Genomic DNA, 15,808 nt, shown 5'->3' with positions numbered 1-15,808 from the left:
CACAGGGGACATGCAGAACATTGCTTGATCACGGTAGAGGTAGGGACTGCCTGACTCGCCTTGTATTCCCTTGCTATGTCCCCAGCCTTCTGCAGTGGGAAAAGAGTGTCTCTTTGACCCATCCATCCAATTAATGCCAGTTGTTGACAGTAGCCTTTCTCTTCTTTTTTTTTTTTGAGACAATGTGATTTTATCACGCTGACACTGAACGCTGCTTCCCTTGTCTGAAGCTGGAACTGGATGCAGAAGAGTCAAAGACCGAGAGATGAGTAGAAGAGAGACAGTGTAATGACAGAATGTTTCACATGCCTTTGAATTTCTAAGGGGATTAGGCGCTCCCCTGGTGCTTTGACATGGAGCCTATGGCAGCTGCTTTGGCAAAGCCTGCCAGCAGTTACACAAATATGTTATTTTCCCCTCATTTTCCCAAGGTGCAGAGGACACAACAATCTCTGTAACAGAGCAGCAACAAAGAGTGTTTGGAGCTGTCAGAGTCTGCACAGTCATGCTCCACAGTCCCTCTGCTCCTGCTTGTATGCGGGAGTGCCATTTTTGTTGTATTCAGACTCCTACCACTTCCCTTGTTGAAGCATAATTCTGCAATACTTACTGAAGTAAGTGCCAGAGTCACATGAGTCAGTCCTCACCCCTGGTCTCTATACCTCCTCAAAGAGCTTTTCTGGATCAACTCTATTCCCAAGCATCAGCTGAAACAAAATCCTCTAAGTTGCTGTAACTTTATCTGCCCTGCATACTCCAGAGACTTCTTTGCACAGCAGAAGTCCTTTTCCTGAAAGCAGTACAGGGACAGCAGGTGTTGTGCTGGTGTCCCTTCAGTGGCATCTGATTACCAGTTTAGTTGCTTTTCTCTGTCTATTTGATATGGTTATTTAGGAAGCCGTGGCTGATAGTATGTTTTTAAGTCAAGGACTGACAGAAATCAGGTGTCTTCACTTTATAAAGGAAACATTAACCCACTGGTTGAGATCTGCCTGCAGCATCATTGGCAAGCATGATACTCAAGATTTTCACAAAATGATTGAAGTTCTTTTCTCACATTTAAACATCTTATGGATGTTTCAGACACAAAGTTTAAATACTTAACAACAATGGTAGTGGAGGTACAGCAAAGAAAGGATTTCCTGAGTAGGAAAGAAGAGGAGATGGGAGAAGAGGAGGTGATCCCTTGTGGTTGAAGAAATGGGCAAGGAAAATTACCACAAGTGAGAAGCATCAGTATTGATAGCTGCAGTGAAAGCTGAAATGATGGTCAGGGCCTGTCAGTCCCAATACCACATCCTTGACTCACACACACTGATTCAGACATTAATTTGGACCTCAGATGTGCATGTCTGACTCCCAGTGAGCCCTCCTGGAGGGCAGAGTGTGGCCTGCTGAATACAGTGGATGAGAGTATAAAGCCCCAGAAGGAGTGTGCTTGACACAGTTCTGAATGCAAAACCTGTCTCATTGGTATCGGCAGGAAGCAATGGCATTGTATCTTTGGACAGTACTTGGCTTACTGATCTCAGTGCAAGCCACACACGTGCACATGCACATGCACACACACACAGACACACATGCACAGACAGTTCAGGCTAGCACCAGAATGCTGCTAGTGTAAGTGAACACCCTCATGACCAGAGTGGCTGTTCTATTTTATTTTTTTTTCCTTCTTCTTCTCCTCCTCCTTCTTCTTCTTCTTCTTCTTTTTATTTTATTTATTTATTTATTTGCTTTCCCCACCCCCCTTTCTGAAACAACCAGCCAATTTAAAAGAGGGAAGGGTCTCTTGTTATGCTCATGAATCTCAAAGATTTCCTAAAGGAAGAACAAAGAAAGAGGCAGAAAGACAGAGAGAGCTGGAAAACCAGGAGCAGACAGCAGACTTGGAAAGAAATGTCCTCCTTCTCCCCAGCCCAGGAATGCAAACAGGAAGCCGCGAGCAGAATGTTTGGAGTGTGTGCAGCTGCAGTTGGGTCTGAAGACACTGAAAGCTGTGCCGAAAGTATTCAGCTTGCCTCTTACAATGGAGGGGAAACACTTGCTTTGACACTGCATTTGATAACCATTTTGTAGCAGGAGTGCAGACCCTTTCATTTGCAGGGAAAGGGAAGACAGCTGTGGCTGTCTTCAGCGAAACTTGCTATTCTATACGTGAGAGAGTGTGCTTGTTAGAGGAGGACAAAAGGGTGCTTACTGAAGTTCTGCAGGTGGCTTTTGGTTATTAACCAGAGGAGCTCAGCTAGTCCAGAATGTGCTGGGCTGCCTAATTCCCCTATAAAGGAATCTCAGTTGCTGCTTGGGATAAACTGTGCCTTTTTGGAGGCTGCACTGTGTATTGCCTGAAACACTAAGCTTCTCCCTTGGAAACAGAAGTTTCATATCTGCTAGATCATTCTCCCATAGCACATGTTTTCCATGTGTGAGTTCCAATTTGGAGAGTTTTGGGGAGAAAATTATCTGTAACAATATCTTCTAATTCATATGTAGATCAACCTCTTCATGGTACCAGGGTAAAAACACTTGAATTATGTAAATTGGGATAATTTCTTATAAATTACCATTCAAACAGGTTGGATCTGTGTCTTAATTCAAACAGCTTTAAAATTATCTCACCTAGTTTTCCTCCATTGTTCTTGATCAGCAATTGACCTTGAGCTGACTTCATTCTCAAAATAGATCAAATAAATGTATCACTCTTTTTGATTATAATATGGGTTCTGCTTTAAAAAAGGCTTGCTGAAATGAGTCTTGCAGGTTCTTCAGTTGCTAGCATTTTATTAATATACTTTGAAGCTGCCTGAGATTGTGCATGTGGCAGAAAATCCATATTCTTAACTAACCAATTGTTTTAACATCTATTTCTGAAAGATCTGCACGGTGCTGTGTATTCGTACTTGGATATTGGTTACATGCATTAATTTGTCTTTTTATGGAGATGATGATCTGGATTATCTCTTCATTCGCTTGTCTTCTGATGGGTTGAACTCTGATGTTTGCACCTGCAACACCTTTAGGGAGTTCTCTGAAGGGAAGAATTTGGTTACAAGAAACTTTTGTAAATGAACACTGGAGGACAGTGTTAACTTTACTAGGACTAATTACACTATGAGTTTCTTTGTGTCTAACATACCTGAATTTTAATAAATGAGAAATTATTGTTCCTGGTTAAGTAAGTAGGTAGAGTAGCTAAATATAGAGGAAGTTAAACTGCGGGGGGTGGGTGGGGGTGGGGGAGCTCCAGTTTCAATGACTACAGAGGAGAAGCGTGCAACAGCAGTTCTGCAAAAAGCGTACCTAAGCTATTTCTCCTCTCTGGCTCTTTACCCATCACATGCACCACCTTGGCATGGTTCTGTCCTCCTCCCTGGAGCTCCTCACAACACATCCCACCAGCAACCCAGACATCAGATGTTACTCTTGTGCCTGTGAAGCCGTGGTATTTGTGGTAACACCAGGAGGCCCCGCTCCTGCCTGAGTACAGTGCTCTGGCAAGGGCTCTGCTTTTTTGGGACTGAACTCTGGCAGCCCTGGGACTTGGCCAGGTGTCTGTGCCACAAGATTGTCTTTTCTCCTGGAGAGGAAGTGGTTAGCAGGGGACTACTGAAACTCTCTGAGAACATAGGGGAAGTGCGAGGTGTCAGAGTTCACCTCAGCCTTTCCTCTCTTCCAGAAATCCATTTGTTACTTACTTGGTGGTGAGTATCATAGCGGCAGTCTCCACTTAGTGACGAATTAACACCACCATGGCAGCTTTTATGGAGAGAACCAGATAAAGATCGTATGCTTGGTACATTCATTGCAGTTTCCTTCCAAGCACACCTAGGTGTTTCAAAAACAAGAGTGAGCTAATACGTTATTCCTTTGTGTACACACAGTGTAAGAAGGACATAAAACTATTAGAGAGTGTCCAAAGGAGGACAACAAAGATGGTGAAGGGTGTAGAGGGCAAGACACATGAGGAGCAGCTGAGGTCCCTTGGTGTGTTCAGCCCAGAGCAGGCTGAGGGTAGGCTTCATGGCGGCCTGCAGCTCCCTCACGAGGGGAGCGGAGGGGCAGGCGCTGAGCTCTGCCCTCTGGGGACAGCGACAGGACCCGAGGGAACGGCATGGGGCTGGGACAGGGGAAGGTCAGGCTGGGTGATAGGGAAAAGGTTCTGCACCCAGAGGGTGGTCGGACACTGGGACAGGCTGCCCTGGGCAGTGGTCATGGCACCGAGCCTGCCAGGGTTCAAGAAGTGTTCAGACAATGCTCTCAGACATATGGTCTGATTTGGGGGTGGTCCTGTGTAGATCCAGGAGTTGGACCTGATGATCCTCATGGGTCCCTTCCAATTCAGGATATTACGTGCTTCTATGATTCTAAAAGGTAAGTAACCTCAGATTAAAGCGGGGGTCTGTAAGTAAGGATGTCATCTACCTGGTATCACATAGGAAGCTGGGGCTGAAAATTAGCTCAGGTGATGCCCAGTCTGGAGCTAGGAGCATAAGGTCACCCTTTTCACCAGGAACAATGTCAAATCTGGGGATGGACCTGTAGTGCAGACTGTTATGAGCAGGAAGAAATCCTGGAGTTCTGTGTGTGGAGAGAAGGATGGAAGTCAGAAAAGGAGGAGACAGAGAAGCTGAACAAGATTGCATTTTTAATCAGCCTTTAGGGGAGGTTAGTAGGGAAGGCTACTGGACGCACAGAATGAGACAAGACTACAAAACACCTTGATAAGAGAAGAAAGCCCTTTGTCAGCACAGTTGCCCACAAGGCAAGAGCTGTCAAATCACTGTTTTCTGACACCTTCTGTCTCTTCAACACCTTTTGTGCTGTTTTTCCCTTCTCATCAGGGTTTGGTTGACAGGGTGAAAAAAAAAGGTTTTCAGAGCAAATCACAGCCTGAGGATCTTCCCTAGTTGCAGATTGTTACCCTAGGGAACTCCAGACCTAGATCTCAACCCATTCCTCAGTAAACAGCAAGGGTCTCGTGAGATAGAGATTGCCATTGCCACATCTTATGCAACAGCACAGATGTTGATGCATAGCTCCTATCTGTACTTCAGTGCAAAGCTCACCCGTCAGCAGCTAGATGTTTGGAGAAGGGAATTTGTCTGGGGCTCTCAGTAACCACAGGCATGAGCTATCACCATTGCAATCACAGATTAAGGAAAAAGTACTTGCAATTACTGTAAGGAAAATGGCAAGCTTGCCCAGCTTGGACAATGAAATGGGAAAGGTGATTAAGACAGGCTCAGAGAAGCTGGTTTTAACAGCTGGGTTAATTTTTGAGACCCTTTGAAGGGAATCATGTTTTGAAAACAAAGAGTTTTACCTTGCTCTGTAAAACTGATGAAATCTGCTTTCCTCTATGTCTCACCCATGTGGATTGTTTTATGATCAACCCACAGTTTTTCCTTGTAGGTGCACACATTTGTAGGGGCACACATCTTTTACCTTGTGACCTATTTTCTTTAAACGTGAGAGAATGTAATATCTGTGAAACCTTTACCCCTCCCCCTGACAATATGATTGAAATCGATTGACTGATTCAAAAGCAATTAGGTGGGGCTGACTGACAGACAGACAACACGCAAGTGTTCTTCTTCAGGAAACTAGGCAAAAAACTCCACGGCCCTTTGAGATATCCTAAGGCCAGTATCAACAAAATTATATCTCAGATGTGAAGAAGGGCTTGCATGACTGATACCTTGCCTTTTTTATCCCCGAAATCTATCAGGTGGTCTAATAAAAATTATTGCCTCTTCCTGAAAACCTTTCCTCTCTCTATAAAATGGGGCATACAAAATCTCTTGTCCCCTGGGTGAAGTTAGGGTGTGTATCCCTGTGTTCTGCAAGGGAGGTTTTACACTCCACTTGTTTCAGTGCAGTGCCTTGCTGCCTTGAGCACGGGAACCACCGGTGATATACCAAACCAGCCATGTGCTTTTTGTTATTCTCAGCCTCATCAACAGCACTGTATTCCCCACAAGGTGGTAGGCAACACTGAATTTTCTCTGGGGGGATCACTTTTTGTTTTTTTTCCTTATAGACAAATATAATCTAAGAGCCTGGCTTGCTGCCTTGGAAGTTTTCCAGAATAAGGTGATGTGCACAGTGTTTTATGGGATAAGCATGTTTTACTGGTCAACAGCAATTGCAACGGCAGAATCTGAAACAGAGGGCCAGAATAATTCCCTCTGCGGCAGGAGTCACTGGGTGATATTCTCTGACCTGTGTTATGCAGTAAGTCAGACTGGATGATCAGAGCAGTCCCTTCTGGCCTTGAAATCTATGAATCTATGTTCTGATTACACATCTGAGAATGAGCAACCAAAGTTGAAAGTGGTGATTTATTGAATGCTAGCTACAGGCAGCTTCTTGTTTCTGAATAAGGAACTGCTTTTAAAAGGGTCCCTGTAGCTCAATGGGGTACAGACAGCTGTCAGCTCTTTTGGGGGAAAGTACTTGCCAGTCTATTTGTGTAAAAAGCATTTTAAATTTACAGTTCTGTGTAAGTGATGTTTTATAATAAGGATTGACCCTTTCTAGAGATGGCTGTGTGGTTGATTTATAGATAAATCCCCAATAAAACTGCTTTGGGATGAGGCCAGAGTGGGTGAGATCCATCTTTTCTCTCCTGGCTTGTGCATCAACCCATATATGAAAGCATCTTGGTTTGGCGGAGTGAGTTTTGCTGTTACATCCTGCTGCGTAGTATTTGAACCTTAGTGAAACAGACGATGTGTCAACAGCTTTTATGAGGCTTGTCTTCGGCCTGTTGTTTCATTTGATTCCAAAGACGTCATATGCAGAGCAGAAGATGCCTGCAGCTGCTGTGAATCACAAGCTCCAACATTTCAGAGTAAGTGAGCCCCAGTAGAGCCCTCATACTACTGCAAGGGGTGTGATGTGTCTCAGATGCTCTCTGGGAGCTGTGGTCCTTCAAAATGCTGTGGAAGGTAGAACAGAAAAGAGCCTGTGAGCTGGTGGGCCAATGCTGGCACAAAAGGTAGGGTGACTGGGAATGGTGGCTGTGTGGACATTCAGAATTTTAACTTCAGAACACTTTTAAGATTTAAAATACTTGTTGTTCATGGTATTGACTGCAAAGTAGTGGAAGACATATCAGCCAGGTTTGGAGCAACAAATGCTATCAGAAGCCTTAGTAAAACCAATAATGAACTGAGGAAGTAGCTTGCATAATACTTTCATATCTCAAATAGGGAGTCTGTGTTAGCATATTGGTTCTAATGGTGGAAGTCCAGGACCGAATTAGACAATGCCAACTATAAAATAGATTATTGCAGTTGGCAAACATCACTAGCTGTAGAGATCTGCATATTCAAGAGTGTAGACCTCAGTTCTAGAAAATTCTTTTAAATCAACTATGGCATTACTTCACTTGATTAAAATGATTAAATCTACCCCAACAATGAAACTGTCACCTTGAATTAGAAGAGCAGCACATTAAATTGTAAAACATGTAAATATTAAGGCAACTGTATTTCTAGGTATATACATTATCTTTATTTACAGTAGTCCCTTAATTGAGCAGCTTAACTGAATAGAGATTGCACTCTAAACTATTCCACAATTATTAAAATGCATGTTTACATTTGCCTAAATTGTGCAAAAGTAATTTAGGAGATGAATTTCAAGAAATATTCAGGAAATCTGCATACAGAGAACATAATTATTATTGATATTTGCATACCTTCCCTTTCCACTTTCACGCACTATTACAAACCACACAGAACATGACTGAAGAAATGATTGGAGAGGCTGCTGTAAGTACAAATATGGATTCATCAATAAATGTTCAGGCTTCCAGGCGCAAAACAAACGGCATGGCTGTGGAGAAGAAATATTACGTTTTATTTAGATAGTTATTTGGAATGGGATCTGCACAGATAAATCCATACTCAGAATATAGCAGTCTGTTGTGACAAAGATGAATGTTGTTGAAAAGCACAAGTAAAACACAGACAAAACTGCAAGTGCCAATTGAAGCCAGTATGAGGGGTAGCAGATACACTATGTAGAAGAGCTTCAGATATGGGGGGAGAAATGACTAATAGTGAGATAAGCTTTCACTCCAGCTCTGATCGAAGTGCTTGTGTACCAATCTTAAGCAAAGTAGAAATAGACTGCAAGTGCAATACAGAGGGACCTTCTTCTTTTCTTGAAAGCAAGAGGACCCTAGTGTTACCCGTATTCACAAATCCTAATGCACAACAGTTTGTCACATAGTTTGTCTCCTACAGCCAAGCAACTGCTCTGTTTCAGTGAAAAACAGACTCCAGCTTCTACCCAAGGGCAGGTGGAAAATAGAATTTTGTGGAATTTTTCTGAAAAAAAAAAAAAAGGAAAGAAAATCATGAACTAGGAATGTTATGAACCAAAAATAAGGTGAAAAGACCTGCTAGTGGAACACTCGCTGCAAGAAGCCACTGTGCCACGTATTAGGTTTCCAAAAGAGGCCGGTGATTAGTGACTGAATTGCCCTTCATCTTGTGCAGATCAGGACCCTTTAAAAGATTCCTTGAGAGGCCATCCAAATTCAGCAAGTGCTTTTGAGAACCTTGGCCAATATATTCCTAAGAGAGCTGCAAGAAAGTGCTGAGAATCTCAGAAGGCCTTGCAGTGCAGCTGATATGGGTCCATGAACAGGGAAGGATCATGTGTGTGTCTATTTATATTTATGTGCTGTATCTAGTGGGACAAGCAACAGAAAAGAGGAGCCTTGTCAAGATTATCCGTCATGAGACAGGAGAAACCCATGTATCACTCATCCTGAAGGCTGTGCACCAAGGAGCAAAAGAACCTCACGCTCCCCTGACAATGAAAATAATGAAGTCAGATTATCCAAAGAAACTGTGAGTTTGCCTTACCCACAAACCTCAGCCCCGGGGATTGAAGAAGAATTATCAGAAAGGTCATTCTGAGCAGTCAGAGTCAAGGACAGAGCTGAACAGCCACTGAAACCCATAAGGAGAAAACACAGAGCTCACAAGAAGGGAGAAGGGAGAATTCAAGGGAAATAAATAACAATATGAAAAATTTTAACACTACCAAGGAAACGTAGGAGACGTTTCTCTCCATGTTGTGAAGACCTACAATGGCATGCTGATAGGATCCCCAGAGAGAGCACATCATCTATAACTATGCAGCACTGCACATGCTGGTACTACTAATAAAAGAGAACGGTTCAGATCACAGAAATTAATTAGTTTAGAACTGCAACCACCAGGAAGAGAGCATGCACACAGCAGCATCCCAAAGTGTGCTCATATTAACGATTCTCTGTCTGGTGTGCTGTTGACAGAATCCTGTCTGTCTCAACAAAACTCTGGAAACAGCTTTAAACTTCAGGCCCCCATCAAACAGCAAGCGGTCTGCCGGCAGCGTGCCTGCATGGAAGCTAGTAAATCCAGCAAATAAGGACTCGACAGCATCTCCTGCTGTCATGAGGAAAACTTTAGCTGCTGTACTGGAAATGTCCCTTCTCCTCAGGGGGCCATCTCATTGCATGCACTTACCATGCCTGAAAAGCAGAGCTGTGCTGCTAGCTCTCCAGGCGCCAGGGAGTCCTGCCCTCCTAACAAAATCCGTCTGTGGGGGAAAGGAGCAGAGCTCTTGGGAGCCTTCTTTGGCACCCTGCAGGATGGAGCCATGCTCTCGACAGGCTTTCTGACTGTGGAGAGAGTGTTTTTTGTGTACCAGGAGGTAGAATGAAGGCTTGTGTGCATTTTCCTGCTTACCCCTTGTGCAAGAGGGGGCTCGCTGCTCTGGAGTCCGGAGCTCATTTAGAGGCACCTCAGTAGTTCAGAGTTCCCATGTCCGTTACTTCATCAGCCACAATTTACTGCAGTGCGATGTGATATACAGCAGGGCCATTTCGTCTCCCAGAACTTTAGAGAGGGGGTCTGTGTTTTAGCATCTACCAGTTTTATCTCTGCCATCTGAATCTCATTTCCAGGATAACCAAAGGTCCTTCTAATTACTGCTCTGTTGAATGTATGTTGCTCCAAGTCCTTGTGATTTGGCTGAAATCTGGGGAAATGGAAACTGATGTCATTAGTCATTTCTTTGGAGGAAATGCACTGACACCCGGTGAAAAATGATAATAAAGTTGTATCAATCTGACTGCCTATCTGGCTACCTCGTGAAAGTGCGATTTTTGAACAATATGCCTATAATTTTACAGATATTAAAGCACAACAATCACCATTATAAGACTTAGATGGCGATTGGCAGTATGTTTTTCAGATACCAGAAAGGACAACAGGATTTTATGTAGCTACCCATTTCTTGTCTGTGTGCCACCACACACGTTATGGGCCTCTGATGCTCCCAGCATTTGCTGCTGGAGTTCAGTGACCACAAAACACATGGGGTCAGCTCTGAGCTCTGCTGATGATTTGCTGTGTGGCTTTGGGCATGCTGAGTCCCCTGCCTCAGTTTCCACATCTAATATAACACTTTCAAATCAATTATCCATGACAATAAGATAAAAAAGAATACAGCATTGATTTTTTTTTTCTCTTCCCGTTGGACATGAGGATTGTGATTTATCTATTACATTGGAGTACATATCTGTGCAGCACTCAGTGTCTTGTAAACACTCATTAATGGTCCTTGGAAAACCCCCATGAGGTTGGTAAGCAATATCACTCTCACTTTGCATGTGAATCATGGCAATAAGAAAGACAAAAGGACACATTTTAAAAGCAATCTTTTATCATTGTATCTACATTTATTTGCATTAACCTATTCTTTTACAAGCTGGCAAGATGGAGATTCCACAACCTCCATGGACAATCCTCCTCAGTCCTCTTCTTACCATCAGAAAGCTGATGACTGCCTGATTTAAATCTTCTTTGCTGCATTTTAAGCCTTTGGGTGGGGAGAAGCATTTGTATCTTGTCTGTCTGCAGCAGCTCAGCTTTATGTAAGGATTACCTTCGTGACTCACCACAGTTTTCTCTTTTCAGAGCAATCCTACCTCATTTGGTCTTTCCTTCTAAGTCATGTTTTTTTTAGATTTCGATCATTTTGTCATCTGGAATTTCACCAGGGGTCCATGTCTCTTCTCAGGTGTAGTGTCCAAAGCCAGACGCTGTGTTCTGGCTGAGGGGTTCACAGAGAATTACTTCATGTGCCTGCTAGATGACACTCCTGTTCATGCATGTGAGAGTGATGTCAGCCTTTTTTCGGTTGTGTGACATTGTTGACTCATCTTCGGCTTGCAACTGACAATCATCCACAGATGCTTTTCTACACAATCGCTGCTGAGCTAGGTGTTCCTCCATCATGTATCTGTATGGTTGGTTATCCCCAGCCCAGTCCTTGTGAATTGTGTCCTGCCAATTTTCTATCGGTTCTATAAGCTGCCAACATAACTTTTCTGCTCATTAGCACATTTGCAACCCTTTTCACCTCAGCACTATCTCCAGATCTACCTGTATTTCCACTTATCATCTAAGTCATTAATGAAAAGGGTGAATAGTACTCCTCTGGAGACAGAACCCTGCAGCATCTCCTTTGAAACATCCTTAGATTTTGACAGCAAACCATTCATTATTATTACCCAATCATGATTTACAACCACTTTATTCCCATATTATTTCACTTTTATTTAGATATTATTAGCTTGTTTCTGAGAACGTCTTCTGAAACAAAGTCAGAAGCCTTAGAAAGTCAAGATAGATGATACCTACTATCTCCATCCACACAAGGTCTGTTTCTCTGTCAGAGAAAGAAATTAGGTTACTTTGACATGATTTGCTCTCCACAGCCCCAGGTTGACTGCAGCTCATCTTCTGTTTTCCTCTCAGTGCTCAAGTATCTGAGACAAGTGGTCAAAATACTAGCACAGCATCTAGCAGAAATGGAAGTTAAACTGGTTGGCTTACAGCTCCAGCTCCCTCTTCTCATTTTTAGAAGCTACATGTGGTATTTGCTCTTTCCCAGTTTTCTAGGACATAACCCTTTCTCCTGGCTTCTCAGAGAAAACCACTAACAGCTCTGAAATTGCTTCAGTCTGTTCTTTTAAGTACTACAGGATCAAGTTCATCAGGTGGAGCTGATTTGATAACATTAACTTATCGGAGTTTTCTCCAGCACATTCTTTTCCTTTTTGGGCCTGACATTACCTCTTTGTTGCTGCCATTCATTGGATTAGCCACCTGGTTGCAGTTGACCTCTTTACTGAAGAGTGAAGCAAAAGGACATCAAATACTTCTGTCAGTGTCTTTCCCTCCCCATTGAGCAGCAGGCTTTTTTTTTTTTTTTTTTAATGAGATGCTTTGGCATATTTGTTATTCTTTTGTTGCATTGGCATCACTGTTTTCAGTTTTATGAACTTGTGATATTCTTTTGTGTTTGACTTTGCAACTGGACTTACTTTTCACTTTTTTTTTTTTTTTCCTTAGTATTCTTCAGGAAAGTACAGTCGTTGTAGTGCAAACAGATTAGTCTTTCCTGCAGTTTCTTTCCGTCCTCATTTTTGGGATAAGTTGTTCTCTTGTTGTTAGTACTGTTCTCCTGTTATCCTGTAGGTTTGTCACCCACGGTCCCTCTGAGTTTACTGATGTTTGTCTTGAATTCCTTCAGGGTTTGTTTGGTATTCTCTGTACCCTTTCTTACGGTTACAATTGCTTTTACTTGAATTCTTCCCTGTTAGTGAAGAATGAAGTGTGTTGTTTTTAACAGAGAGACTAATGCATTACGGAACAAACTGACTCTTGATCAGAATTTTCCATCTTTTTGAAAACAATGTTTTAATGGAGTGATGGAGGCCAAATGCAGAAATATTAGGTGGTGTCCCCTTGCCTTTAAAACTCTGTATTTGTGAAAAGTTTACGCAGGCATTTCCCAGGTGTTTCCCAGGAAAACTACAGGAGAGCCAGCAGTAGAACCCAGATGTCTGGGACCTGTTGCAGTGTCAAAACTGTGGATTCATCCATCATTGCTTTTTAAATGATGTTTTTGACACTCAGGGAATTTGAGCTTCCTTGATTTGGAGGAAGTTGCTGATTCCCTGAACAATCACCAGAAAAACCCAAGCAATCTACAGGCTGAAAGGGCAGTTTGATTGACTGATATGTAGAGTTTCTCCTTTGCAAGCTGATGCAGGCAAAATCCATCAAAGGTAATTTAGAAGTCACTTTTAATTTGCAGGTAAAACATGCCTTCTGGAATGAGATGAATTTCCAAATCCCTTTTAGAAAGTTTACAAAGAACACAAATGATGGTTTGTTAAATCTGTACTGTATGTTTAATATATCTGTTCCTTTGTTTCGGTAAAGAATAGCCATGTGCTCCATTATATGGGGTTGTATAGATCCATGTCTTTGTTCTACCTCTCTAATCTTTATTAAAATCAAAACAGAAGGCACTAATCCCTCAAATAAATGATAGTTTATTTCTTCATGTTCGAAGTATGAGGGTTCTATGGTTGCTCTAATACTAATCAATTCAATGACTTTAATTAAAAATAGAATGGTTTAAGCACAAGACATAATTAAACAGATGCCTGCTAGAGCTACCACATTCGTATGCTCCCTTTTGCTGGTTTGAGCACACATTTCCTCCACTGAAGTCGGTTACTGCCCATACAAATTGATTTCTACACCTCTTCCTACATTCTGTGAGTGTCTGCAGAATCTGGGCCTACTTCCCCTTTCTGATCTCATGCTGATGTAATTCTGCTGATTTTCAATGGAATTACATTGGTGTTAAATCGCCGGCTTTATTTGGGTTGTTCACTGAGATCCATGTAGAATGGGTCATTTAAAAGGTCATGCATTCTTCTTGAATGAAAACAGCGAGTGCTCTTGGGCAAAGAAAGTCTCTTTTCTTCCACATTTTATGGGTCTAACACCTAGTTTGTAGGTACTACCACAATAAAAATATTATTACTGTTGAGAACAGCTACTAGATATACTAAATTCCTTCTGTGAATTCATGAAACCCTATATGTTGCTAGGACTTGCTTCCAATTAGGGGAGAGGATTTGAAATATTTGTAGTGGAGAGAACTTTCCAAAGTGCTCATTACTAACCTTGATCTTCTCTTCCTGGCATAAAGATGAAATTCTCCCAGGCTTCAGTGGAACCTGGTAGGCTGTGCTTCCTCTTCTAATTGTTGTAACTGAAGGACCATGTACTTCAATGCTGCAAATGATGCTGCTGCTGCAAATACTTCAGTTTCACTAGTTGATGATTCTTGATAAGAGCAACTTGGACCATTATATTGACATTAGTGCTGCTGCAGCCATTTCTGTGAAGGTATTGGTGGCTTGCACCTGTCTGCCTTAGCATCAATTTCTCCTAGAGGGAACTGCACCATGTTAAACACGTTTTACATCAGCAGGACTGTATTTTACTATGAAGTTTTGTAGGTATGATTGTATCAGTGCCAAAGTCCCAAGTGGATGTAACTCTGCTGTATCTCAGCTCTTTGAGAATGAAACTGTGATAAAATCTGAAAGCTACAATTCTGAAAGTCCCATTAAGAGTTAATACTCACTCTCCAACACTCTCTTAAAACTATATTATTTTGTCACTTCGTCCAAGCCCAGAATTGGGCAGAGCAGAACATTGATTTCTAACTCCTTCTTACAGAAGCGTATCTCATAACCAAAACCTTCTTTCCTGCACTTGTGTTTCTGCTGTTGTTTATTTGCCCCTGCTCTTAAAACAGAACATTTTTTACACATTTTCCTTCTTCTTTTTCCCAGTTTCGGGCCAAAGTTGACACAATGGACTGATATAGGCTAAAAGAAAAAAAAAAACAAACAAATAAAAACCAACACAAACAACAATAACAACAAAACAAGCTGAATGGAAGAATGCCACCAAAGAAACAAATGATCTCTGCATCACCTTCATAGCAAGGACTAAAATGTAGGCAAAGGTCATGTTGCAGTAGGCTGAGACAGCACAACTCATTTCCTCTTTTACTACATCCTATTGTTGCTGCAGATGGCCAAAATAAGGAGGACAATCTGCTCACATCAGGAAATTTGTGCAGTTTGATGTGCTTAGGTTTCCTCAGGGTTGTCAGTGGAACTTGGGAATCCTGTAATATTGCATTAGGGACAAATATAAACAAGAGAACTGCATGGACTGAAGTGACCAGAAAGAGAGCAAGTGGTTTCAAAGCAGTTAAAGCATAACTCAGTGAGTTAATTTTGTTTAGTTGTAGGTGGACACAGTTAACTGAAATATACCCTGCTGATGTCAGCAGACCATTTGTCCCTTCCTATTTGTACTTACAGTTTTTTTGTTTGTTTGATTGCAGCGCTGCTGATCTCACAGTTACAGCAGACCAGCAAGATACTGTAGAAGACTGCCACTTTCATATGGAAACAAACACAAGCAAGGAGAGTAAATGCTTGTCATGCTATAGCAAAAAAGTGTTTCTCAGCCTACCTTCCAGAAAGACATTAGGAACAGAGGTAACACTTATAAGCATGGCTTGGTGCCCTCTGGAAGGGCATTTGCGTAATGCAATTTGCAGGTCTGAGGAGCTCCTTCACCTGACAGGCTTCTGAAAGGTGAGGGAGAAAGATTCACACTCTCAGAGCAGAAAGTCGAGCTGATCAGAGACAAGGCTTAGCATACAGGTGAGGCAGTAACCCTGCGTCCTTGAGAGTAGCCCAATCAGATCAAGAGGTGTTGAAATGCAGCCATGCCCTTCTCAGCTTAGCAAATTTGTTGGTATCTCAAGCACGTTTCACAAAGATCATCTGCTTCTTGGTTTTGCTGGTTGATGAATGATTGTTTTCTGTTGTAGAGGGCGTTCAGACTCT

At 42.3% G+C, this 15,808-nt stretch overlaps 1 protein-coding gene across 14 annotated transcripts in view; it reads left to right on the top strand.

Moving 5' to 3' along the window:
- The window catches only part of LOC308185152 (uncharacterized protein), a 142,509-nt gene that overhangs the window by 102,987 nt on the left and 23,714 nt on the right, over nt 1–15,808 (top strand). For 5 of the 14 annotated variants that reach the window (XR_013943161.1, XR_013943164.1, XR_013943165.1 and 2 more), the window contains one exon: nt 8,708–15,454. The exons of 2 other annotated variants lie outside the window; for them this stretch is intronic. Coding sequence is in view for 1 of the 12 variants with exons in the window: in XM_080572920.1 (XP_080429046.1) it covers nt 15,298–15,454 (157 nt within the window). In the remaining 11 variants the exon portion in view is untranslated. Of the gene's footprint in view, nt 1–3,539; nt 4,372–8,707; nt 15,455–15,808 lie in introns of those variants that run through there. 7 more of the 14 variants (XR_013943160.1, XR_013943162.1, XR_013943163.1 and 4 more) reach the window with 4 other exon arrangements.

This window comes from Anser brachyrhynchus (assembly GCF_964034855.1).
Source record: "Anser brachyrhynchus genome assembly, chromosome: Z".
NCBI lineage: Eukaryota > Metazoa > Chordata > Aves > Anseriformes > Anatidae > Anser > Anser brachyrhynchus.
Note: the sequence above shows the minus strand (reverse complement) of the source record. Positions and strands in the feature narration are given on the sequence as shown.